The sequence below is a fragment of the Lithobates pipiens genome, unplaced genomic scaffold, assembly GCF_037356315.1.
Source record: "Lithobates pipiens isolate NorthernLeopardFrog02 unplaced genomic scaffold, aLitPip1_a1.2 Scaffold_8, whole genome shotgun sequence".
NCBI lineage: Eukaryota > Metazoa > Chordata > Amphibia > Anura > Ranidae > Lithobates > Lithobates pipiens.
In genome coordinates, this window is record NW_027507903.1 from 339,775,483 (window position 1) to 339,800,605 (window position 25,123).

Here is a 25,123-nt window from a genome sequence, read left to right on the forward strand (position 1 = left end):
AGGTGATAGTAATTTAAATATATATATACCATGTTTTACTAGGAGTACATTTAGGAAAAAAATATTGAATGGAATGAATCACACCCCAGATATGCAGCTATTACTGTATATGCAATAATGAAGTGCACGAGAGCAGAAATCAGCAGAAAAAAGTTTTGCAAATAAAGACGGGTGAAGAAACAAAGACCCTAAATGAGCAGCACTGGAAAATAAAAGCAAGTAATTAAATGCAGGTACAGAAATTCAGACCACCAGATCAGCAGCACTGTAAAAGGAACATGTTGTAAACAAAGATTTGGGCATAAACAAACCCCCAGTCCAAAAACAGTAGAAGTCGCAATACAAAAAGTCTATACTCAGCTGCTTGCACCCAGACAAACTGTTATGAGGTTATCGGGATCGGGACGGTGACAGAAGACAAGATACCCATCTTTGACACCCCCCACGGACCTGCGCCAGTGACACCCACTTAGGAAACCAACATCCTTTTGATGTGTAGTTCTTTGTGAGTCGTGAGGAGATGTGGAAAGGAACTATGTTCCCTCACTCAGACCAGGGAGATCAAAAAAAATGTAAAAATTGGCAATTGTGACGATGGTAATGGTATAATCAGTTTTTTTCCCCCAAGTAAAAAAAATCCAGCATAGTTAGAATAAAAATAATAACCAGCAATATGGGGTAATTTGTCAAATATATCTTAGCGTGGCAATTTAAAGTGGAACTCCACCTTCTCATTCCACATTGACTATTTAGAAACGTTATGCTGCTAGCATTATTAAGTAGATAGGAACGTCTATTGTATTTAAATTTCTTTAGTGACTTCCCAGTTTTCATGCTTAGGCATCCCAGCAGTCTTCAGGAGGGGAAGAGGGGCTCTCTCAATTAAGAATACCCTCCTAACTGAATGCCTGAGCTAAGGGTAGATGGAATCCAGGAAGTAATTGCTACACAAATCATCTGCCCTAACTCAAGATCGCAGTAGGCAGAAATGGTGGGGGATGTTTTTCAAAGTCATTTTTCAGCAAAATAAAAGCATAGAGACATCAATGGAAGGGTGAGTTTGCTTTGAATATTAAAAATTAATTAAATATCGCTTTTGGTTTGTGGTTCTCAGATAAAGTGTTGTTCCACTTTAAGGGATACACAGTATATAAACTAGATAAATGTTGCCTTAGTAGAAATGATGTTTCAAAAGAGAAATACAGTACTGAAAAAGCAAGAAGTTAAGTTGAAATATTTTTGTTAAAGACATAAAAAAACCAAGGCAGTAGAGAAAGCTTATGAAAAGGTTAGGAAGATAAAATATCCACTTCTTATCTCACTGGATGACAGGATGAAAAAAAATGTTTCACTTAATTCAATATAATTTATACTACAGAAGTATGAAAAATATCAGATACTAGGCATAAATATTGGACTGCTGAAGGAAACATTATCTTAGCAACCTAAAATTATTAATAGAAACAAAAGCATTACATAAATTTCCTAGCAAAGAAGATTTTTTTTTAAGGAGACTAAAGTAGATTTGATAATTTTAGCAGATGTATTGCGTGTACCCTTTGAACCCTAATAGCAAAATACAAAGGAAATTAAGTCACAAAATGAAAAGAAGGAATATAGTTTAAACTATATTATTTCCTGAAATATCCAAATTGAATCTATTTCACTGGAATGCACATATGTATAGGGAAAACAATCATGAAGATCAATTTGAAGAGTGCCAAGTTTATATTTTTTGGCAAAACAACAATGGTTTTGGCATGGCCCATTAACCTGACTGTTGCCCAGTCAGGTTAACGGGGCCATGCCAAAACCATTGTGGCGCAGTAGTCCCATTAAAAATAGCCATTTGGGGGGGAAAAAAGCAATAATGAGGCAATAGATTTGCCTCCTACACGCTTGATAGCAATCGCTTAAATGAACTCTGAAAAGCATTCCACCGTTGATCACATCTCAGAGAATGAACAAGTGTGAATTTAACCAATTCTGCCTGCCTACTCAACATGCCATGTTAAATTTGCTGCGGCACAAGGCACCATGACTACGGTATGTGAACAGCTCCCTCAGGCTGTATGTAAGGATTTAGCTGGCCATAAAACTGCTACTCAACTGGCTGGTTTTACTGCCCCCCGTAAAGATATACAATTGGGGGCAAAAAACATGCAAGCATCACACATTTTAGGAGTACAACTGGGGGAGTCAACGGCAGAAAAGGATTTGGGTCAGTCAGGAAGAGAGGGAAACATAATTTTGCCTCTGTAAAAATCATTATTAAGACCTAATCAGGAATATTTATTTCAGTTTTGGGCTCCAGTTCACAATAAGGATATTGAGGAACGGGAGAAAGTGCAGAGAAGGGCAGCTAAATGGGTAAGAGGCATGGAGGGCCTAGGCTAGGTGGATAGACTAGCTAAACTGTTTTTTTCTTTCTCTTGAGAAGAGGCAATAAGGGGTGAAATGATCAACATGCATAAATGGAACATATAGTGAATCTGATATAATTATTTCCTTTACGTTCATTACAAAGGACAAGGGGATACTCTTTATTTAAGGAATAAAAGAGATTAACTCTGCACATACAGAAAGGTTTCTTCACAGTAAGAGGCACGGAAATGTGGAATGTACTATCAAGAGAGTTTTTGATGGAGTCAAGAACTCCATCAGTTTTTGTTGTAAAAAGGGGCTGGTTAAACTAGATAGGCTTGTCTTTTTTCAACTTGACTAAGAATGATCCATACATTAAACAATTTTCTTATACAATTTTCCTTTAGATTTACCGAAACCATATAATACGAGGCCAAGTCTAAACACATTCAATTTGTATGCAATCAGGCAGGCCCTTGCACTACAGTTGAAGGTAAATCTAAAGGAAACTGAACATGAAAATTGTATAATATATGGCCAGCCTAACTATGTAAACAGAAAACCCAGGACAGTGGTCATGTCACCAGCTAAAACTGCAGGCAAGGATTAAAAGATAAATAAGAGAGAGACAGTTGGGGCTTGGCCTGGACATGAAGCTGTGAGGACGTGTCTGTTCCCTGCTCCGCTCCCACCGCAGCACATATAACAGCGCACCGGCGACCCTGAAAACAGCTCAGGACATGTCCCAACGCCGGCGGAACACAAACCAGGATCCGGGGGCTCCTAAACTAAACAGGGGCAGCTAAATTCGTACCCTTTAGCCTGGACCCCACCTAACCCCGTGAAACCCCCCCCCCCACCTCGGCACCCACGCTTGGACACCCGGTGCCCCAAGACACTTTTCTAGAGTGTGGAGCAGACCCCCCCCCTCACTTTGCCCTTTTTTGTGCTTGCCTCCATGCTGGCCCACGACCCCCACGTAGGCCCCCCAACATATGGGTATTGATCCCATTTGGCATAACAGGCTCAGTTCTGGCGGGTCCCCCACATCGGGGGTGCCCCCGGGCCTCGGCCTGCAGTTTTTCCAACAGTTGGTTGGTTTTTGCAACAGTTGAACACTGATTATTTAAGGTAATTTTATACAATGTCTGTGGTCTCTGCTCCCCTAACAAACGTAGCAAACTATGGTGGGAACTGAAGGCGCAGATAGTTTTTCTACAGGCGACAAATTTCACCCATAAATCAGTACCCAAGCTGCCCACCCACCTATACAATCAGTGGTATGTTAGCACATCACCAATTAGCAAATCCAGAGGCACACCAATTGCTGTCCACAAACAATGCCCCTTACAACACATTGCATTGTGCACAGTGCATTGTTAGTATTGTGCCACACATATTGTTTTGCTTTTAGGTCACAAAGTTCAATTTTGGTCTCATCTGACCAGAGCACCTTCTTCCACGTTTGCCGTGCCCCCCCCCTCATGGCTTCTCGCCAACTGTAAACGGTACTTCTTATGGCCTTCTTCTTGCCACTCTTCCATAAAGGCCAGATTTGTGGAGTGCACAACTAATAGTTGTCCGGTGGACAGGTTCTCCCACCTGAGCTGTGGATCTCTGCGGCTCCTCCAGAGTTACCATGGGCCTCTTGGTTGCTTCTCTAAGTAATGCTCTCCTTGCCTGGCTTGTAAGTTTAGGTGGACGGCCATGTTTTAGTAGGTTTGCAGTTGTGCCCTTTCCAGATGATGGATTGAACAGTGAGATGTTCCAAGCTTGGGATATTTTTTTTTATAATCTAACCCTGCGTTAACCACTTCCAGACTGGCTCACGCCGATATACGCTGGCATTTTGAAGAGGGATATCGTTGTTATGGCAACAGCTAACTGCCATAACCCCCGGTATCCTCTTCTTCAGTAAGCGGTCTGGTTTCAGATAAAAGTGGTCTCTGCAGCGGATACACTGCAAGATCACTTTTATTGGTGGTGGGAGAGTCGCCCCTCCCGCCGCTCTCTGGTGCCCTCTGCTGCTTACCAAAGCCATTGGTATCGGTGGAAGCAAATGGTTCCTCTCCCTGGCGTGGTATGGTGACAAGTGAGGGGAATCTGGTCCCCACCCAACTCCATACCATTGCAGGGTGGAAGCGATGTCAATGTGCCCATAGTTCTTAAAGCAATTTTTTTTTTATTATTGCATTTTAGTGTAAATATGAGATCTGAGGTCTTTTTGATCCTGTCATGCTTTTTTATATTAGAAGGGATGTTTATATATTTTTTTTTTTAAAGAACAGTGTAAAAATAGCGCCCACATATAAAAACGGTGTTCAAACCACACGTGAATTATCGCCGTGATTGGTAGATAATTCTAGCCCTAGACCTCCTCTTTAACTCAAAACATGCAACCTTAACCCCTACAGCTTTGTGCTATAGCCGAATGACAGCTACAGCGTGGACTTGCTTTGCCAGGACAACGTCTATTGATGTCACCCATGCCTTATTTCCCCTTGCAGGGCGCTCGGTGCACTCTGTGATCAGCGAGTATATGAGACTCTCTGGATCACAGATCAGAGTAAGGGGTCGATCCCGACCCCTTACCACGTGATCAGCTATCAGGCAATGACAGCTTATGTTAACAGAGCCGGTAATCGGCTAACTTTTTCTCCTCACGCTGACAGCACGAGTAGAAAAAAAAGATCACCGGCAGCTGTGAGAGGGACATTAGTCCCGATCACGGTGAGCTGCCACCAGATCACCTGTGCCCCCTGCCAGTTTCATCTAACAATAGGCAACCATGCTGCCTACCAGTGCCACCCATTAGTGCCCATAGTGCCACCTATCAGTGCCCACAATCAGTGCCTCAACAGTGCTACCTATCAGTGCCCTTCAGTGTCACCTACCAGTGCCCATCAGTGCCACCCATCCGTGTCACCCACCCATGCCACCCAGCAGGGCCCATCATTGCCATCTTATCTGTGACCATCAGTACAGCCTTATCCTTCCCCATCAGTACCCTTTCCATGTCTGAGAAATAACTTGTTAATATAATGATTTTAAATGTATGATGAAATTAGATTTTATTGGATTTCTTTTAAAACAAAGTAGAAAATATTGTTTTTTGCTAAATGTTCGCTCTTTATTTGCTTATATGGCAACAAAATAAAAAAGCTGGTGATTTAATACCACCAAAAAAAAAAAAGCTCTATTTGTCTGAACAAAATGATAAATCTAATTTGGGTACAGTGTAGCATGACTGAGTAATTGTCATTCAAAGCATGAAAACACTGAAAGCTGAACATGGTCTGGGAAGGAAGGGGGCGGAAGTGCCCAGTACTGAGGTGGTTAAAGTACTGAGGGTTTACTATCACTTTAATTTCACTTGAATTTAAGTTGTGGTGATTTCACTCCGTAGGGGTCCCCAACCATGCTCTTGAGAATCCTATACATCTGACTGTGAAACATTTAATAGGACTATTGTTTAATGTAAAAGTACGCTAAGCAGTTTTCTTTGTCCCTTACTGGGGATATTAACTATACCCATCTTTGAGAACTCTCCATGTTCTAGCACAGCGCAAATCATGTTCTTAGCTACACGTGCTTTACAGTACTCATCCAAAATAACCCAGAGGGTTTTCCAAATGCTTCACATTTGTGCGCCCTGTGGGCCATTATTAGATTGTTGGCATCCCAACATGCACGATTTATGGATACACAAGTCAAATGAATAAAATAAAGTACAAACATCCATGACTGATTCAAGCAGGACCCTGCAGAGCACGTAGTCCATTAATATTGCTTTTACAGTTTGTAAACTTGTAATCAAATTATGTCTTACTGTCCTAACCTGTCTGACAGTAGCCCATGTATGCTTAGCTGTACCATCAGTCAAAAAAAAGAAAAATAAATAAAGCTAGGAACTGGTAATATAATTGGATTATTTTCAACAAAAAAAAAATGAAAGTTAATTTAGGAAGCTGTAATGAAAGTGCAACTCAGTGTAGTCAGAGTAGGAAAAATCATATTTTCGCAAAACTTGTAAATGTTTGCAGACATTATCCATTGATGATTTATCATAACCATTTCCTAGGCACATGAGAAGCACCAGCTGCTTAGTCTTGATTGCGATAATCAAATTCACCTAAGCTTTATTGCACCTTACTCTTCCTTACCTCTTGTTTCCACTGCTTGGATACACTTCCGGATAATGCTAAAGCCAATATTGTCCAGCTGGGCAGCTAGGGAAGAAAATACATATAGGTTAACATGTGTGACTTGCAAATGGGCAAAAAATATTATACATATTTCAGTTACATTTATGAAAAAATAAATATTTTAAAAAGGAACCTGTCATGAGAAAATGGGTGTAAAGTGTAACATGCTCCCAAAGATGAACTTATCTATTAACAAACACAACATAATGCAAAAAACGTAAACGTGCCCATAAAGTAGAGTTCCCCCCCCCAAAAAAAAAAAAAAGTAATGTATGTGCATTAAGAAAATGTAAAAAAAAAAAATTCGGAGACTTTTTTTTTTCTTTTTTTTTACTTACCTCTAAATTCCTGTTGCTAGAGGGTCCCTCGTAGTCGGCCTCCTTCAGTGCCTGGGCTCGACATCACTTCAGCCAGCGCAGGAAGGGAGATCAGCTCTGCCCCCTCCCTCTTGTCAATCATCTGGGACATGTCACAGGTCCCAGATGATTGCACGGCCAATCATGGTTTGAGGCGCCACTCGCGCACGCGCAGCGGGTGCCCCGCATTGGTGGACTCTGGCACAGGTAAGTGTCCAATTATTAGAAGTCAGCAGCTGTAGGATTTGTAGCTGCTAAATTTTATTTATTTATTTATTTTTTAAGCGGAACTCCACGTCAACTGGGAGCATTCAAACCAAAAGAATGACAAAACTTGCCACCATGGCATTTCTAAAATGCCCATAATGGCAGTCTGGTCTAACATTTAAAAGTGATAATTAGTAATCTTTAGAAAATGATAGTCTATAGTAACATGTGATTGTGCATGGCAGCAGCAATACTTCCCAAAAATAGCATCTTTGGAAAACTGTGTGACACATTGAGAGATCTCCCCAACATTTTAAATCCTTTAAAGTGTTACTAAACCTAGGAGCATATATTCACTATATCTGGTCTCCCACAGTACACAGAACATTAAAATGCAATTATTTTAGAAACTCTAAACTGTTAAATACCTTTTCTCATCAGCAGTATATAGCAGTCTTATGACTTCTATCAGTTCCTGGTTAAAGAGTTGTAGGAGGAGTTTTTATACTGCACTGAGCTGTCCTTTCAGAATTCAGGACCCCTGAACTCTGTCTGGATAGTGCCTATTGGCCCTGTGCTGATTACACGCACTCTCCCAAGAAAAAAAAATGCTCTAGCAATACACACCAAACTGAGCATGTGCAGCCTGACTCCAGTAACTGTCTTATCCGGATATGTTTTGGACTCAGTGGAAGAAGAGAAGGATCTGTGCATACAGGATCAAGCAGCCTTTTTACACAATGCAGAGGATTAACCCCTTAGGTTCCACAGTAAGTATAACAAGCATGGTTTACTGCAGTGATGGCGAACCTTGGCACCCCAGATGTTTTGGAACTACATTTCCCATGATGCTCTTGCACTCTGCAGTGTAGTTGAGCATCATGGGAAATGTAGTTTCAATACATCTGGAGTGCCAAGGTTCGCCATCACTGGTTTACTGCATTTATAGACTGATTTTACTGTTGTGGGTTTAGTAACACAAATACATTTTCTTATAATAAAAGCATTGCAAGTAGCTAATACTTAAAAAAGCAGTATTACGTAAATATATATTTTATAAAAGCCATTAGGGACAAGTTCAAGCGGTATGCAGTTATTTTCTCTTTCGCATACTTTCCACATATTTGTTGTGCAGTTAGTACCCCTGCCTAATACTAGTATTTATGAATTATTTTATAATTATTAGTATACAAAAAGATTTAGCAAATTTTAGAAATCCAAGTATGTTCTCAATGAGTACAATTTCAACTATTGTCAGTAGCACAACAAATTAAATGTCAAGTAGTAACAAACCCTTTGTGCTTTTTCAATGACAAAAAAAAGCTTCTTCTCGTAGTCATTTTCATAAAAAAAAAAAAGAAAAGTATGTGAGACTGTAATAACTACATATGGCCAAATGTATTCATCCCAGTGGAATATCAATAGGATCTTATTACTTTCCATAACCGACCTCTATTATACTGAAAAGCTGCAAAGTGATAGTCGCGTCTGGGAATTTATTAGAGGAAGATAAAATATTTATTTTGTGCAAAATTATGATACCCTAAAGGCATTCAGCTTACATCCTGAAAGTGAGATCTGAAACAGTCAAGCTAATAAATGATAAGACTCTGTTAAGCAGTTCTGCGGTGGGGACTTTGCTCCCTCTTTATTTAATTCTGATTTTATTCTAAATGACTGGATATAATATAAACAGACACCTGCCTGTCTTGAAATATTTGTTCATGTCTTTGCCATCTGTGCACATTCAACTTTATAGTAGTGCTGAAGCTTGCAAAAGATTTGTAAAGAACAATTTATATTACTAAGAATTTAAAGCACCAGTACAATACCAGATTATAGTACAGGTTAGTCATTATAGGCCTGCCAATAATCATACCCGAGATGACGCTTATGCAGATTATCCACTTGGGTACTGAATGGTTGCCATACAAGAACTGTATAGGAGTATGTCTTCATATGTACACTATTATTATACAGGTTTTATATAGCGCCAACAGTTTGCTCAGTGTTTTACAACATGAGGGCAGACATTACAGTTACATTACAATTTGGAACAAGAGGAATCAGAGGGCCCTGCTCGTTAGAGCTTACAATCTAAAAAGGAAGGGACAATTGATAAAAAAGGTAATAGCTGTGGGAGGATGAGCTGATGGAGGAAGTAAAACAGTGTTAGTTAGAAGCAGGATAGGCTTCTTTGAAGAAAAGGGTTTTCAGGGATCGTCTAAAGATGGATAAATTAGGGGACAGTCGGACAGATTGGGGTATGGAGTTCCAAAGGATGGGAGAAGCTCTGGAGAAATCCTGGAGGCGAGCATGGGAGGAGGTGACAAGGGAGCTAGAGAGCAGGAGGTCTTGGGATGACTGAAAGGAGCGGCTTGGTTGGTATTTTGGGACTAGGTTAGTTACACTACTACTGTCTCATGTACAAGTTCTGCATAGTGCATAAAGTTAAGATCAAATACATTTTAGATCATGGGGTTCAATCTGTTTATGTCCACCTAGATAATATTAGCTTAGGTTTTATGCTTCTATATTGATTAAAGATTTTTTCCTTAGGAAAATGTAGACTTTTTAGTCTGGTTTTCAAGATATGGATCAAATCCTTTATTGTACATCATGACAACGGAGTTCCTTTTTGTTGGCAATCTGATTATAGAGGGGCCCTGGTTTGTGATACAGACCATCTATGCTCAAAGCTCCTTGCTTAATCTCACATGCAGGAAAGTCTTCTGTAAAAACTATTTAAAAGTACAAAATTGCAGTAAAAGTTTCTTAAAGCCCTCAATTAGATTCAACACTGCCATGCAAAACAATGTGACTGATGAGGAGCAGGAGAGAGGGACTTTCAGGAAGTACACTCCTAGTGAACCTGTTAGAAGGAGGAAGTAAATCAAGTGAGCTTTCCGATTGTAAGACATTTGCGGTGTTTGCCTGGTCACATTAATAGCTCATTGATTGCTTTCATTTGCTGCCTGTAATTGTTCTTTATGGTTATTCAGTGGGTATATTGAATCATTTACAGTAACTGGTTTATACTGCATTACACAAATAAACTGTTACAAATACTTGCGTTGCACTCATATTTTGGTTTCGGCTCAGTAAATCCTAATGCGTCTACATTGTGCTGACATAGTACAGTATCACATCATAAATCACAAGGATGGAATCCTAGGAAAATAAATAGCCACAGACACTAAATCACTGCTAGGTATTTCATAATCATAAAATATAATTGTCAGTTGGATTTCAATAGTAAATTAATCTGAAGCTTCACTGGAACAAACCAGCAATGCCGACATATGTACTTTGATCCACTTCAGCCCCAATAGGATTTACCCACTTCCTGAACAGGCCATTTTTTGCGATACAGCACTGCGTCAAATTAACTAACCATTGTGTGGCCGTGCGACACAGTAACCAGACAAAATTGATATCCTTGTTTCTCCCATAAATAGAGCTTTCTTTTGGTGGGATTAGATCACCTCTGCAGTTTTTATCATTTGTGCCATTATCAAAAAAAAAAAAAAAAACAATTTTGAAAAAAAAAAAAAATGAATTCATCAGCTTGGGCCAATATGTATTCTGCTACATATTTTTGGTATATTGATTGATTTGCGCAAAAGTTATTGCGTCTACAAAATAAGGGATAGATTTATGGCATTTCTAATTTTTTATTTTTACTAGTAATAGCGGCAATCAGTGATTTTTAGCGGGACTGCAACATTGCAGTGGACAGATCGGACACCTGACATTTTTTACACTTTTTTGGGAACCAGTGACATTATTACAGTAATCAGAACTAACAATATGCACTTTTATTGTACTAATGACAGACAGGGAAGGGGTTAACATCAGGGGCAATCAAGGAGTAAATGTGTTTTATAACTGTATGGGGAATGGGCTACCTGGAGAAATACACAGATCCATCTTCCTGCTGAGCAAAAAGACAGGATCTGTGTGATCTCCCCTGTCAGAACTGAGATCTTCCTTGTTTACACAGGCAGATCCTCGTTCTGTCACTGCGAGGAGAGATTGCGGTTGGCTGACGGACGTAGAGTCTACTGAACCTGCTGATTGGCTCCCCCACTGGCTAATGGGAGCACGCGCCCATAATTGCGAGTTCCTAAGCGGACCTAAAACTATGGCGATTTGCGGGAACATGCCACCTTGACAAAATATAATGACAGCGGCTGGTTGGTAAGCAGTTAAAGTATAAAGGGCTTGAATCCTCAATTAACCACTTCAAGACCACAATATGTATATATACGTTGTGGCCTTCAAGTGGTTTACCACGGTTATGACCCTGGCCTTTTTTCTCCAGCCAGAGGCTGACTTTCTTATTTGAAACCATTTCAAATGGCTCGTGAGTGGCTGAAACTCTTTCAGAAGCAGTGGGAGGGGATGTCCTACCCCTCATGCTGCTCACTGATGCTCCTTGGGCGTACTGTTCTAACCGGCAAGCCAGAGGACCGATCCAACGGTGTGGCCGGCTAGTCCCAGAGGCGATCAAAGAGTAGATCATCTTTGGTCAACTCAATGACCTTGGCCAGGGTGAAAGTAAACTTTATTTTTTTTCTTAAAGCAAAAGATCTTTTGCTTTTAAAAGGTAAAGGAGAGATTTGAGGTCTTTTTGACCCCAGATCTCTCCATAAAAAGGACTTGTCATCCTTGTTTCTAGTACAAGGGATGTTTGCATTCCTTGTAATATAAAAGGATCAAAAGAAAAAAAAAAAAATTAAAAGGCACAGTAAAAATAAAAAAGTAAAATAAATAAGAAAAACTTTTTTTGAAAGCACCCACATCCCTCCCTGCTCGGGTGCAGAAACGAGTGCATACATAAGTCGCACACGCATATGTAAACAGTATTCGCACCACACATGTGAGGTGTTGCCATGAACGTTTGAGAGAGAGAGCAATAATTCTAGTGCTAGATCTCCTCTGTAACTTACCTGCACAGCACATGATGCTACTTTGGTTCATCGTGGATCTAGTTAGTATCTATCAACCTTTTCATGGATGACTGTTCACCGTTCTTATACCTTTGGCTTGGTTCATACTGGTGTGAGGCAGGAACCAGCGAGATTCCTGTGCAGATTCCCATATCGCATCTCACTCGCAGGCAGTTCACACTGCTCTCTGCGAACCGCTGTGTTAATGTAAAGTTAATGACACCCCCAAATTGGTTCACAGATCGCAGTGCGAACTGTGAAATCAGACAGGAATCAGATCGCATGGGTGTTCACAAACTCCAGTGCGGATGAAAAAAAGAGAGTCCCGCACCGTTTTGTGTGAATGCGATGCAATTTCAGCCATACAAACTGTATGGTTGAATTTGCATCACACAGACATTGCATGTGATGTGCACATCAATGCCTGTGCACATCACATGCGATGTCTGGAATTGCACTGTGTGAACCCAGCCTTAGGGTGTCTACAAGAGGGCTCTCTGGTATTAAGTGATCTATAGCTGATGGTTGTTTTGATTGTTCTTTTAAGTATCATTAAGGTGGAGGTCCACCCTAAAGTGGACCTTCAGCTCATTGGAATCCTCCCCCCCTCCGGCGCCACAATTGGCACCTTTCAGGGGGGAGGGGGGTGCAGGTACCTGTACAGTACAGGTATCTGCACCCACTTCCGGGATAGCTCTCTGCGGAAAGGGGCGTATATTACGCCCCTTTCGGAAAGTCCCCCGCTGCCTGCTGGGAAACACACAGATCCCAGAGGCAGCGGGTCCATACTTATTGCGCAGCGCGATTTGCGCATGCGCAGTAGGGAACCGGGAAATGAACTAATCCACTTCCTGATTCCCATACCCAAGATGGCGGCGGCAGCACCCGAGAGACGATCGAGAGATCGGCTTCAGGTGCCGACATCGCGGGCGCGCTGGACAGGTAAGTGTCACTATTTTAAAAGTCAGCAGCTGCAGTATTTGTAGCTGCTGGCTTTTAAAAAAAAAACAAAAAAAACGCGGACTCAAGGCGGACTCCCGCTTTAATGTGTTCTTATTGCTATGAATACCTGAGAAATGTATGTGTCCTTTTATGTGACATTTCCTACTGTTTGTATTTTCTTACTTTCAATAAAAACATTGAAATATGAACAGATGACCTGGAAAAAAAAAAAAATTCACCCATAGATATTTTTAAGTACCATAGTATGGGTCACATGTGCAATTTTAAAGCGTGACATTTTAGGTATCCATTTACTCTTCGTAACATCTTTCACATTTTACAAACAAATTGGGGTATATATAGTGTTTTGTTTTTTAATTCATTAAAGTGTAATATTTTTTTCCAAAAAAACTGTATTTGCAAAACCTGCACAAATGTCATGTGACATAAGAAAATTGCAACAATCGTCAATTTTTTTTCTGGGGACTCTGCAAAAAAAAAAAAAAAAAAGTATGTTTGGTGGTTATAATTTATTTTCTAGCAAACAATACAGATTTAAACTTGCAAACAAAAAGTGCAAGAAAAAAAAGCTTGGTCTTCAAGTGGTTAAGCAATTACTGCTGTGTGGGACACTGACGGAAAGAATTCCCCTAATAACCAAATTTCTTAGTTCCCCTTCAGGAATGCATTGTGCATACATACAGGTGTATCTCAAAAATGTAGAATATCATCAGAAAGTTAATTTATTTCAGTAATTCAGTTCAAAAAGTGAAACTCACATATAATATAGATTCATTACACACAGAGTGATATATTTAAAGCATTTCTTTCTTTTAATTTTGATTATAGCTTAGATAGATTATAGTGAAAACCCAAAATTCTGTATCTTAGAAAATTAGAATACTACACAAGACCAATATAAAAAAGGATTTTTAAACCAGGTACTGGTACATTTGGCAGTGTGGGCAGGAGCCAATTCCTGCTGGAAAATTAAATCAGCATCTCCATAAAGCTGGTCAGCAGAGGAAAGCATCAACTGCTCTAGAATTTCCTGGTATAGGGCTTTGGACTTCATAAAACACAGTGGACCAACACAAGCAGATTACATGGCTCCCCAAATCATCAGTGACGGTGCAAACGTCACACTGGACCTCATGAAACTTGGATTCTGTGCCTCTCCACTCTCCCTTCAGACTCTGGGACCTCAATTTCCAAATTAAATGCAAATTGTACTTTCATTTGAAAAGAGGACTTTGGACCACTGAGCAACAGTCTAGTCCTTTTTCTCCTTAGCCCAGGTAAGGCGCTTCTGACGTTGTCTCTGGTTCAGGAGTGGCTTGACATAAGGAATGTGACCATTGTAGCCGATGTCCTGGGTACGTCTGTGTGGTGCTTCTTGAAGCACTGACACCAGCCATAGTCCACTCCTTGTGAATCTCCCACAAATTCTTGAATGACTTTTGCTTCACAATCCTCTCAAGGCTGTGGTTATCCCTGTTGCTTGTGCACCTTTTTTTACCACCCTTTTTCCTTCCACTCAACTTCCCATTAATATGCCTGGATACAGCACTCTGTGAACAGCCAGCTTTTTAGCAATGACCTTTTGTGGTTTGCTCTCCTTCTGGACAACCTTTAAGTCAGCAGTCTTCCCTATGATTGTGTAACCTACTGAGCCAGAAAAATATTGCTGCATTAGAATGTATACTCCTCTAATGGTGCTACCAGATCTCCCAACATTATAATATATTATATATATATATATATATATATATATATATATATTAGTGGGGCAACAAAGTATTTAGTGAACCACCAATCGCATTGTGCAAGTTCTTCCACTTAAAAAGATGAGAGGCTTGCAATTATCATAGGTATACCACAACTATGAGACAAAATGTGGAAACAAATCCAGACAGACAATCACATTGTCTGATTTTTGAAAGAATTTATTTGCAACTTATGGTGGAAAATAAGTATTTTGTCAATATCAAAGCTTCATCTCAATACTTTGTAATATATCCTTTGCTGGCAATGACAGAGGTCAAACGTTTTCTGTAAGTCTTTACAAGGTTGTCACACACTGTTGCTGGTATGTTGGTCCATTCCTCAATGCAGATCTCCTCTAGATGTATTGAGTATTGAGATGAAGCTTTGATATTGACAAAATACTTATTTTCCACCATAATTTGCCAATAAATTCTTTCAAAAATCAGACAATGTGATTGTCTGTCTGGATTTGTTTCCACATTTTGTCTCATAGTTGAGGTATACCTATGATAATTGCAGGCCTCATCTTTTTAAGTGGAAGAACTTGCACAATTGGTGGTTCACTAAATACTTTGTTGCCCCACTATATATATATATATGTGTTTATTTATTTTTTTATTATATCTTTTCGTGTGACACTGAAGAAATGACAGTATGCTACAAAGTAAAGTAGTGAGTGTACAGCTTGTATAACAGTGTAAATTTGCTGCCCCCTCAAAATAATGCACAGCCATTCATGTCTAAATCGTTGGCAACAAAAGTGAGTACACCCCAAAGTGAAAATGTCCAAATTGGGCCCAACGTGTCAATATTTTGTGTGGCCACCATTATTTTCCAGCACTGCCTTAACCCTCTTTGGCATGGAGTTCACCAGAGTTGCACAGGTTGCCACTGGAGTCCTCTTCCACTCCTCTATGATGACATCACAGAGCTGGTGGATGTTAGGGACTAGAGGTCGACCGATATGGGTTTTTCTGTGGCCGATGCCAATATTTAGAAATCGTGGCGGCCGATGGCCGATATATGATGCCGATTTTTTTTGGGCCGATATGTTAGGCCGATTTTTTTATTTATTTTTTCCTTCTTTTTTTTTTCACCCTTCATCTCATAAAATCTAAGTTGGACACCTTTCACACGTTTTTAAGGTGATTTTGGGCTAAAAATAGCGCCTGTAAATTGCCTTCAAAACGGCTCCCCTGCAGTCTGTGTGAAAGCCCGAGTGCTTTCACAATGAGGAGATGCGCTGGCAGGACGTTAAAAAAAAAAAAATCCTGCAAGCAGCATCTTTGGAGTGGTGTAAACCGCTCCTCCACCACTCCTGCCCATTGAAATGAATGGTCACCACTGCTGAAGCACATGCAATGTGATTTTGCAGCAGTGCTTCACTGCCCCGCTAGCAGCCGAATAGCGGGCTAAAATGACGGTAAATCGCTGCTAAAACTTGCAGCGTTTTACCGTCAACGCCTGCCCGATCCAGTGTGAAAACAGCCTTAATAAGTGATGCAGACAATTTCTTACACATTTATTAAACAAAACAAACCTCCAATCAGTTCACTTGTATGTATAATTTAGATAAAAAAAAAAAAAAACTATTTATTAAATACACAAAAACAGGTACTCAAAACTTTTGGACGAAAAAAAAGGGTTAACTTGCGTTTGAAAGACCTCTGCGCAAATACCGCGTCACATAAAATATTGCAACAACCGCTATTTTATTCCCTAGGGTCTCTGCTAAAAAAATATATATAATTTTTGGGGCTTCTGAGTGATTTTCTAGCAGAAAATACTGGATTTTTACTTGTAAGCAACAAGTGTCAGAAAAGATTTAGTCTTTAAATGGTTAAACTGAGAACTTCTACACACAGAGTTCAGCCCATTGAAGAAGAAACATTGTATCACTTTGATCTTTTCTTGGCAGCCTGCCCAGAGAGGAGGAAAGTCCTTCACTGATGTCTTCAGGCAACTTACATTGACTTCTATTACAGAAGTCACGTTGAACATGTAATCGGCTTATTTATCAGCACAATCGGCCGATGCCGATTAATTAAAAAATGACAAATAGCGGCCGATATATCGGTCGACCTCTATTAGGGACCTTGCGCTTCTCTACCTTCCACTCGAGGATGCCCCACAGATGTTCTATAGGTCTGGAGACATACTTGGCCAATCCATCACCTTTACCTTCTTTAGCAAGGCAGTGGTCATCTTGGAGGTATTTTTGGGGTCGGTATTATGTAGGAATGCTGCCCTGTGGCCCAGACTCGGAAGGGAGGGGGATCATGCTCTGTTTCAGTATGTCACGGTACATGTTGGCATTCATGGTTCCCTCAATGAACTGCAGCTCCCCAGTGCCGGCAGTACTCCTGCAACCCCAGACCATGACACTCCCACCACTATGCTTGACTAGGCAAGACACACTTGTCTTTGTACTCCTCACCTGGTTGCCACAACACACGCTCGACATCATCTGAACCAAATAAGTTTATCTTGATCTCATCAGACCACAGGACACGGTTCCAGTAATCCATGTCCTTAGTCTGCTTGTCTTCAGCAAACCGTTTTCAGGCTTTCTTGTGCATCATCTTTAGAAGAGGCTTCCTTCTGGGGTGACAGCCATGCAGACCAATTTGATGCAGAGTGCAGAGTTTGGTCTGAGCACTGACAGGCTTACCCCCACCCTCTCAACCTCTGCAGCACTGCTGGCAGCACTCATATGTCTATTTCCCAAAGACAACCTCTGGATAGGACGCTGAGTATGTGCGCCCAACTCTTTTGGTAGACCATGGCGAGGCCTGTTCTGTGTGGAACCTGCCTGCTGTATGGTCTTGGCCACCATGCTGCAGCTCAGTTTCAGGGTCTTGGCAATATTTGAATAGCCTAGGCCATCTTCACGTAGAGCAATAATTCTTTTTTCCAGATCCTCAGAGAGTTCTTTACCATGAGGTGCCATGTTGAACATCCAGTGATCAGTATGGGAGAGAGAGAGTGATACCAAATTTAACAAACCTGCTCCCCATTCACACCTGAGACCTTGTAAGGTGTTTACTCACTTTTTTTTCCAGCGGTTTAGACATTAATGGTTGTGTGTTAAGTTATTTTGAGGGGACAGCAAATTTACACTGTTATACAACCTGTACACTCACTAATTTACATTGTAACAATGTGTAATTTCTTCAGTGTTGTCACGTAATGTCACGTAATGATATAATGAAATATTTACAAAAATGTGAGGGGTGTACTCACTTCTGTGAGATACTGTGTGTGTGTGTATGTATAATATATATATATATATATATATATATATATATATATATATATATATATATAAAATTACGTGGCCACACTTGTATCATGAGAAAGAGCACTAAAAGTCTAGTCTAAAAACAAGTTATTTATCCCTGGAATGACACTACTTACTTATTATTGATTTTTTGTGATCTTTATAAAAAAATCGGGCAGACACGTTACAAACATGTTCCCAAAGATAAACTTACCCTTTAAGTCCCTACGAATTGTGGTAATATTACAATTCTCTTGGAAGTAAGAAAAAAAATCCCTCAGGATAGTAATAAAAAACATGATCTTCTTGTTCATTTCATATTATCAAAGGTCAGAGATTCCTATGCAGTTCTGTACCATTTTAATTTCAGAAACAATATCTAATTAAATATTCAATCAGATTTTATCAGCTTCTAATTTCACTTTTAATGAGGCACTACTGGGATGAGGATTTTTATGTGAAAGCTTGTTTTGTTAGACTTCGTACAAAAGAGTTTACTATCTGTCTCCATGGAGCCAGAGTCTAATTTGAAGCTCTGTACAGCGGGGGACAACAGGCCTGCTGATGAGTACTGACACTCTACAATCCCATCACGCAAGTCCACTTCACTTAAATATATTTACCATGCTTCTACTAAGCTCAATATTCACATGGAATTCAAGGTGAGAACGAATATGGCGTGGTGTGCTAACCTATTCGAGAATCAAGGTAGATATTGTTGTATAGAGAAAGGGGTGGGGAAAAAGGTGTTAAAATTATCTTCAGTAATAAGCATAAAACAAATAATAATTACTGCTAAGACAATGAAAATTGGTAATGGGTGTAATGCCCCAATCTCTGCTGCAGAAAAAAAGGGAGCACATAGAGGTTTTCACGATGTGTATTAGGGAAAAATGAATACCGCGTTTACAATTGTGTAGTCAAACTGTAATTGAAGGCTATTAAATATTACCTTTCCTTTTCAATCCGCAGTACTCTAATTTTCTTTAAAGTGCAATACAACATGGCTACCTGGTTCCTCCCTCCCCACCCCCGAGATGTCATTTTCTGCTTGTGTGATTGGCTTACTGATTTTTCCCAGAAGTCTACACTAAGATACAAAACAGATTTTGAGCATCCCTTGCAACAAAAAGTTACATTTTAGGTGAGATACTCCCAAAGGGAAATCATGTCTAAAGGGATGCAGACCTCGCCAATTTCAGTCATTGGAGCCCTGCAGGTGCAGCATCTGATTATTATGAAGCCACTCCCACGGACACAAACAGTGTGTCATTAAAACATCTGTTAAAATCCCTGCAATGTACATAGATCACCCAGAGCAGAATGTTTTTTTTTCCTCAACAAAAGTGAAGTTACGCTTTAAAATGTACCTACCAAGATGCGGCTTCATGGCAATTTCCATACATGCATTGTGAGCACTGTAAAGCATTTCGGAGAGCACAATCTGTAAAATGTTGGGTCACTGTACTTGCTGGGATGCAATGATATTCTGACCTATTTAAATGTTTGTCTTACACCTTGCGCTCATCACAAAAATGAGTGGTGACTGCATGTGCCCAGGTACATGTATTGCCTTCCAAGTGAATGAGGCGGCAGCAGAAAAGTGCAAACAGCAAGAGAGTGTGTAAGCCAAGCAATTTAGTTCTATTGATCATTTTGGTTGCATTGTGTGAGCTGTGCTCAGCAAGCTTGCAAGCCATCCAATTTTGCAAACTATAATATTGGTTCTGAGACTTCACTCTTCCACACATTTAACTATAAAATAAAACAAAAAGAAAAAAAATCCTAATTCATAACCTAGTATGCACCCTTGCCACAAAAACGTATTATACAGTTCAAGAGGGAATGCCTTGTATACAGATCTGTTACAAAAGATAATTTATGTATCATGAAATAGGTTGGCAAATAAATATTTGTGCAGGATATCGGTTTTCATTCTTTCAGTCTGCAATAAAACATTTTACCTGTTTCCAATGTGGTTTATTGAAACAATAAGAAACGAACATTTTGAAAATGGTTATGAAACGGCTGGCCAAGCAAACAAGTCCCTCCCGCTAATACTAAACAATTCACAGGCATCGGTTTGGTTTGACTGTGGCTTTCAAAGGGAATCTGCCAAGATAGTAAAAAAGGAAGCTGCCTCGACTGCTAAAATGTACATGCTTGTTTTGGGTCAGTGACTAAACTGAGAAGAAAGAACAAGAAAGGTAGCATTAAAGCTTGCACCTCTAAACACAAGTTAGCAATTTTAGCTTCAATATTTCTAACCTTACAGTTTCTCTTTAACCACTTCCCGACCAGCGCACGACGATGTACGTCGACAGAATGGCACGGGCAGGCATATTGGCGTACAGGTACGTCCAATATTCAATGCCGCCCTGCCATCGGGAGTGCGCCTCCGGCGGCGCGCTCCCGCGCTGGTCGGGACCCCCGTGAGTCCGGCCATGGGACTCGCGGACTCGATCGCCGCGGGCATCCCCGCGATCGTCTCACGGAGAGGCCGAATGGAGGAAATGCTGTGTAAACAACATTTCTCCATTCTGCCTAGCAACTAGTGACGCTGATCTCTGCTCCATGTGATTGGAGCAGAAATCAGTGTTCACTAAATGAAAGCCCAACCCCCCCACAGTTAGTAACACACCCCTAGGAACACTTAACCCCTACACTGCCACCCACTGGTTAACCCTTTCACTGCCAGTGTCATTTACACAGGAATCACTGCATTTATATAGCAGTAATTACTGTATAAATGACAATGGTCCCAAAAATGTGTCAAAAATGTCCGATGGGTCCCTCACAATGTCGCAGTCACAATAAAAATCGCTGATCGCCGCCATTACTAGTAAAAAAATAATAAAAAATTATTAATAAAAATGCTATAAAACTATCCCTATTTTGTAAACGCTATAACTTTTGTGCAAACCAATCAATCGCTTATTGCGATTTTTTTTTACCAAAAATATGTAGAAGAATACGTATCGGCCTAAACTGAGGGAAAAAAAATGTTTTTTTATATATTTTTGGGGGATATTTATTAAAACAAAGTAAAAAATAATGCGTTTTTTTCAAAATTGTCGCTCTATTTTTGGTTATAGCGCAAAAAATAAAAACCGTAGGGGTGATCAAATACCACCAAAAGAAAGCTCTATTTGTGGGGAAAAAAAGGACATAAATTTGTTTGGGAGCCACGTCGCACGACCGCGCAATTGTCAGTTAAAGCGACGCAGTGCCGAATCGCAAAAAGGGGTCTGGTCTTTGACCAGCAAATTGGTCCGGTCTGCAAGTGGTTAAAAATGAAACCAGCAAACATTACCACTTTTCTCTGAACACATCATCACCATGAATAGCCTACATACAAGATGTTGTTATGTCATGATTTCTGGAAATTCTTCATTAGCAATAACAAGCCCAGGTATTATGTGGGAACTAGTCCACTGCCTGAAAGGTCATAGTACTATGCTGGACCACCATGGGATAGCTCAAAGGGGGTTCTGCAGTTCTCCTGTCCTTGTGTTATTTCCACAGGTTGCCATTGGTTGCTAGAGTATCCCTGGGCAGCAACAGCCATGGGATTGGTACGCAGGGCCAAGCAGCTGATTGGTTAAATTTGGCGGTTGTAAAGCCCACATGGAGGGAGCCAATAAAAGTACTGGGAGCAGTAGTCTCACTGACTGTGTTGACCAGACCACAACGGAGCTCCTGCAGCATGAAGCGTCATTCCCCAAGAAGCCGTGAGACTCTGCTATGCTGCCTGTTAGAAAAGGCAGAGAGTAAAGGCAGTGAGGAATGGCTAATGCGGTGCCTGGAGGAGGAGAGTGGCTTGGCTCCACCTTTATGCACTCAACCTGGAGCGGAGGAAGGGACGGCCCCGGTCGGTGGCAGAACAAGACAGCATCCGGGAGGGAAGAAGAAGCAGCATCAGAGAACAGCTGCTTCTCCTCATCTGGCCAGCAGGGAGAGAGCCGGTGCTGTAATACAGAGTGCACCTCGTTTGAGGGAGAGCAGCGCAACTCATCCTTCATCTTTAGCGCTGAGCAAGCATTTGGCAGCTGTTAATGATGGTGATAAATGTATGGTGTCTCATGTTTCTGAATTTTCATGCTTGGTTGATTCTTTATCAAACGTGTTACAACAATTCAAAGGGCACATGCTATTAGTGCAAATAAGACACAAGGAACACAGGTCTATGGTGCAGGGAATGTTTTACAAACAAAAAGAATGCGTATTGGCGAATTTTCAGGAGCACAAATTCTTGGTGCAGAACAAAATATGCATCTGCATGGTGCTGCTGTTAAAGATTGCCAGAGGGCACAGGTCACTGGTTCTAGTAATGTGGTTTATAATGATAATGACATGGATAAAATACATACAGGGGCACATTCTTTTGGTGCTGTGGATAATATGCAATTCTCAGATTATATGAATGATGTTGGTTCCATTTGGCAAGCTTTGAATGAACCGCTTTGCAGGATGAAGATAGGGAAATTTTATCCCGCTCTAAGGTCAATAACCCACCAATGCTGGTTAACCCTCCCTTGCCTCTCAGACCCTGGGCTTTAACGTTCAGGGAATCCTCTTTTAAAGAGCCGCTGCCATGCGTTTTATCACCATTAGGTTTTCATTTGCCTAAAGCAGTAAAGGTTAAGATTTGAAGGGGCAAATTTCTTGATATACTATCATTACCAGCTTCAAAGGATTTTTTGTGTGAAACAGACAAGCTTTCAGGGGATAGGTCTGAGGAAGATAGGAGAAGGGCTATTCCAAAAACCTTCCAGAATTGGTTACAGGCTTTCTGCGTTTATGCAGCAGTCATGGGCGAACGCTTCCCTGGGAAATGTTTGGGTTTATTCCAGCATTTGGATATAATTGCTGAAGCCTTTCGCCATTTTGGTGGATCTGCATGGTACACATATGATGAGAATTCTCGCCAAAAAACTAGCAGTACACCCCTCATTACACTGGGGGTCAAAAGATGTAGGATTGTGGTTGAATCTTATGTTACCACCAAGACCTCAGTTCACTCCCAGATTAGCATCTAATCCACAGAATACATTCCGTGAGGGTTTTTGCTTTGCCTTTAATGAAGGGCAATGCAAATTCCTAACAAATTGCAGGTACAAACATGAGTGATCCTACTGTAATGGGAGCCATGCGGCTAGTAGGTGCTTTCGTAAATCAGCCCCGTCCTCTTTTAAGCCATTTCCCAGGGACGCCCATGGGAAAGGCACTGACTCTAGTGAGCCTAACAAGAATGCTCCCATGGTTAGAGCGCTATCCCGATTGCAGGATGGCGGCCATGCTAATTGAAGGGTTCAGGGACGTTTTTTTGGTCCCTTCATTTAAAGGAATGGGCTGTGCTATAGGCCAAAATTTGAAATCTGAAAGTGGCTGTTATCGTATGATACACCACCTTTCTTATCCCTTAGGCTCGTCTTTAGATGACAAAGTCTCTGATGTTGAAGCCCCGGTGTGCTATTCTTCATTCGATGAAGCATTCGTTATGTTAAGCCATTTTGGGCAAGACTTCCTGTTAGCAAAGGCTGATATTAAATTGGCCTTTCGTCTACTTTCAGTTCACCCTCAAGGTTTCAACTCATTAGGCTTTCAGTTTATGGGTCATTTCTACTTTGATAAATGTTTGCCCATGGGGTTCTAATTGTCTTGTTTTTATTTCACTGGGTTTTGTCAGAAATGTTTTCCCATGGGGGTTTTCTTCATTATTTGGATGATTTTGTATTTATTGGCCCTGAAGGCTCCCTTGCTTGTTTAGAATCTCTACAGATGTTTTTCAATATTTGCGAATACTTTGGTATTCCTCTTGAGCATGATAAAATGATCCTTCCCCCTATTTCTATTGAATTTCTTAGAATTACTATCAATTCAGCCATAATGGAGTTCAGATTGCCATTGTGCAAGCTACAGAAAATTAGATCATTGATCTCGTCTTTTTTTATTAAGGAGGAAGGTTCTGCTGAAGGAGGCCCAGTCGTTGCTGGGTCTTTTTGCGTTAGCAGCTAGAACTATTCCTATGGCTAGGGTATTTTCTCACAGGTTTTCCCTGGCCATCATAGGTCTTAAGAACCCATATTCGTATCTCCAAGACGGCTTTATATTTATTTTAATTTTTAATGTTCAAGTTAGCCCCCCATGGATAACACCGTGGCCATATAATTCCAAATAAATAAATATGTTTAAATTGTTTGATAATGTATCGTCTCTTATTACCAAATACCTTTGTGCTAGCTCATGAAAGGTCATAGCAGTATGCTGGACCACCATGGGATAGCTCAAAGGGGTTCTACAGTTCCCCTGTCCTTGTGTTATTTCCACAGGTTGCTGCAGTATCCCTATGGCAGCAACAGCCATGGGACTGGTACGCAGGGCCAAGCAGCTGGTTAAATTTGGCAGTTGTAAAGCCCACACAGGGGGAGCCAATAAAAGGACCGGGAGCGGTAGTCTCACTGACCGTTTGACCAGACAGCAATGCCCACTCACCCCATCTTCAGCAAGTCATGATGTTGTCCGAATGGGGAGTAGTCATCCAGCATTGACTGGATGGACACCGCTTAATTTTGTTTAAATGCATTTTAACCGAGATGGCTTTATATTTATTTTAATTTGTAATGTTCAAGTTAGCGCCGCCCCCCCCCCCCCCCCCATAGATAACACCGTGACCATATAATTCCAAATAAATAAATATGTTTAAATTGTTTGATAAAGTGTTGTCTCTTTTATTACGGAATACGTTTGTGCTAGCCCATGCATCAGGGTAGAGAATTCAGTGTGAACATACACCTAAGGCATGGGAATTGATGTTTTCAGGAAGCTATGTACAGAGATAATGCCACTGGGTCTAAAATGAGGAAAGCCATGAAAACAGAAAGATTTTAATTTAACGATATGTTAGAAATGTTAAAGAAAAGGGGGGGGGGGGTGGAGGTTACACATATGTATAAAAATTAAGCACAAGATGTGATGTGCCAAACCAATCACACAGTTAAATTTGTGGCAACATATATGTAACAAAAGAACTTGAAAACTCCACTCATG

At 40.6% G+C, this 25,123-nt stretch overlaps 1 protein-coding gene across 4 annotated transcripts in view; it reads right to left on the reverse strand.

The window, feature by feature from the left end:
* Positions 1–25,123, reverse strand: part of ARHGAP26 (Rho GTPase activating protein 26) — a 724,944-nt gene that overhangs the window by 379,898 nt on the left and 319,923 nt on the right. For all 4 annotated transcript variants that reach the window (XM_077473114.1, XM_077473113.1, XM_077473112.1 and 1 more), the window contains one exon: positions 6,528–6,593. In XM_077473114.1, coding sequence (XP_077329240.1) covers positions 6,528–6,593 — 66 coding nt within the window. The remainder of the gene's footprint in view (positions 1–6,527; positions 6,594–25,123) is intronic.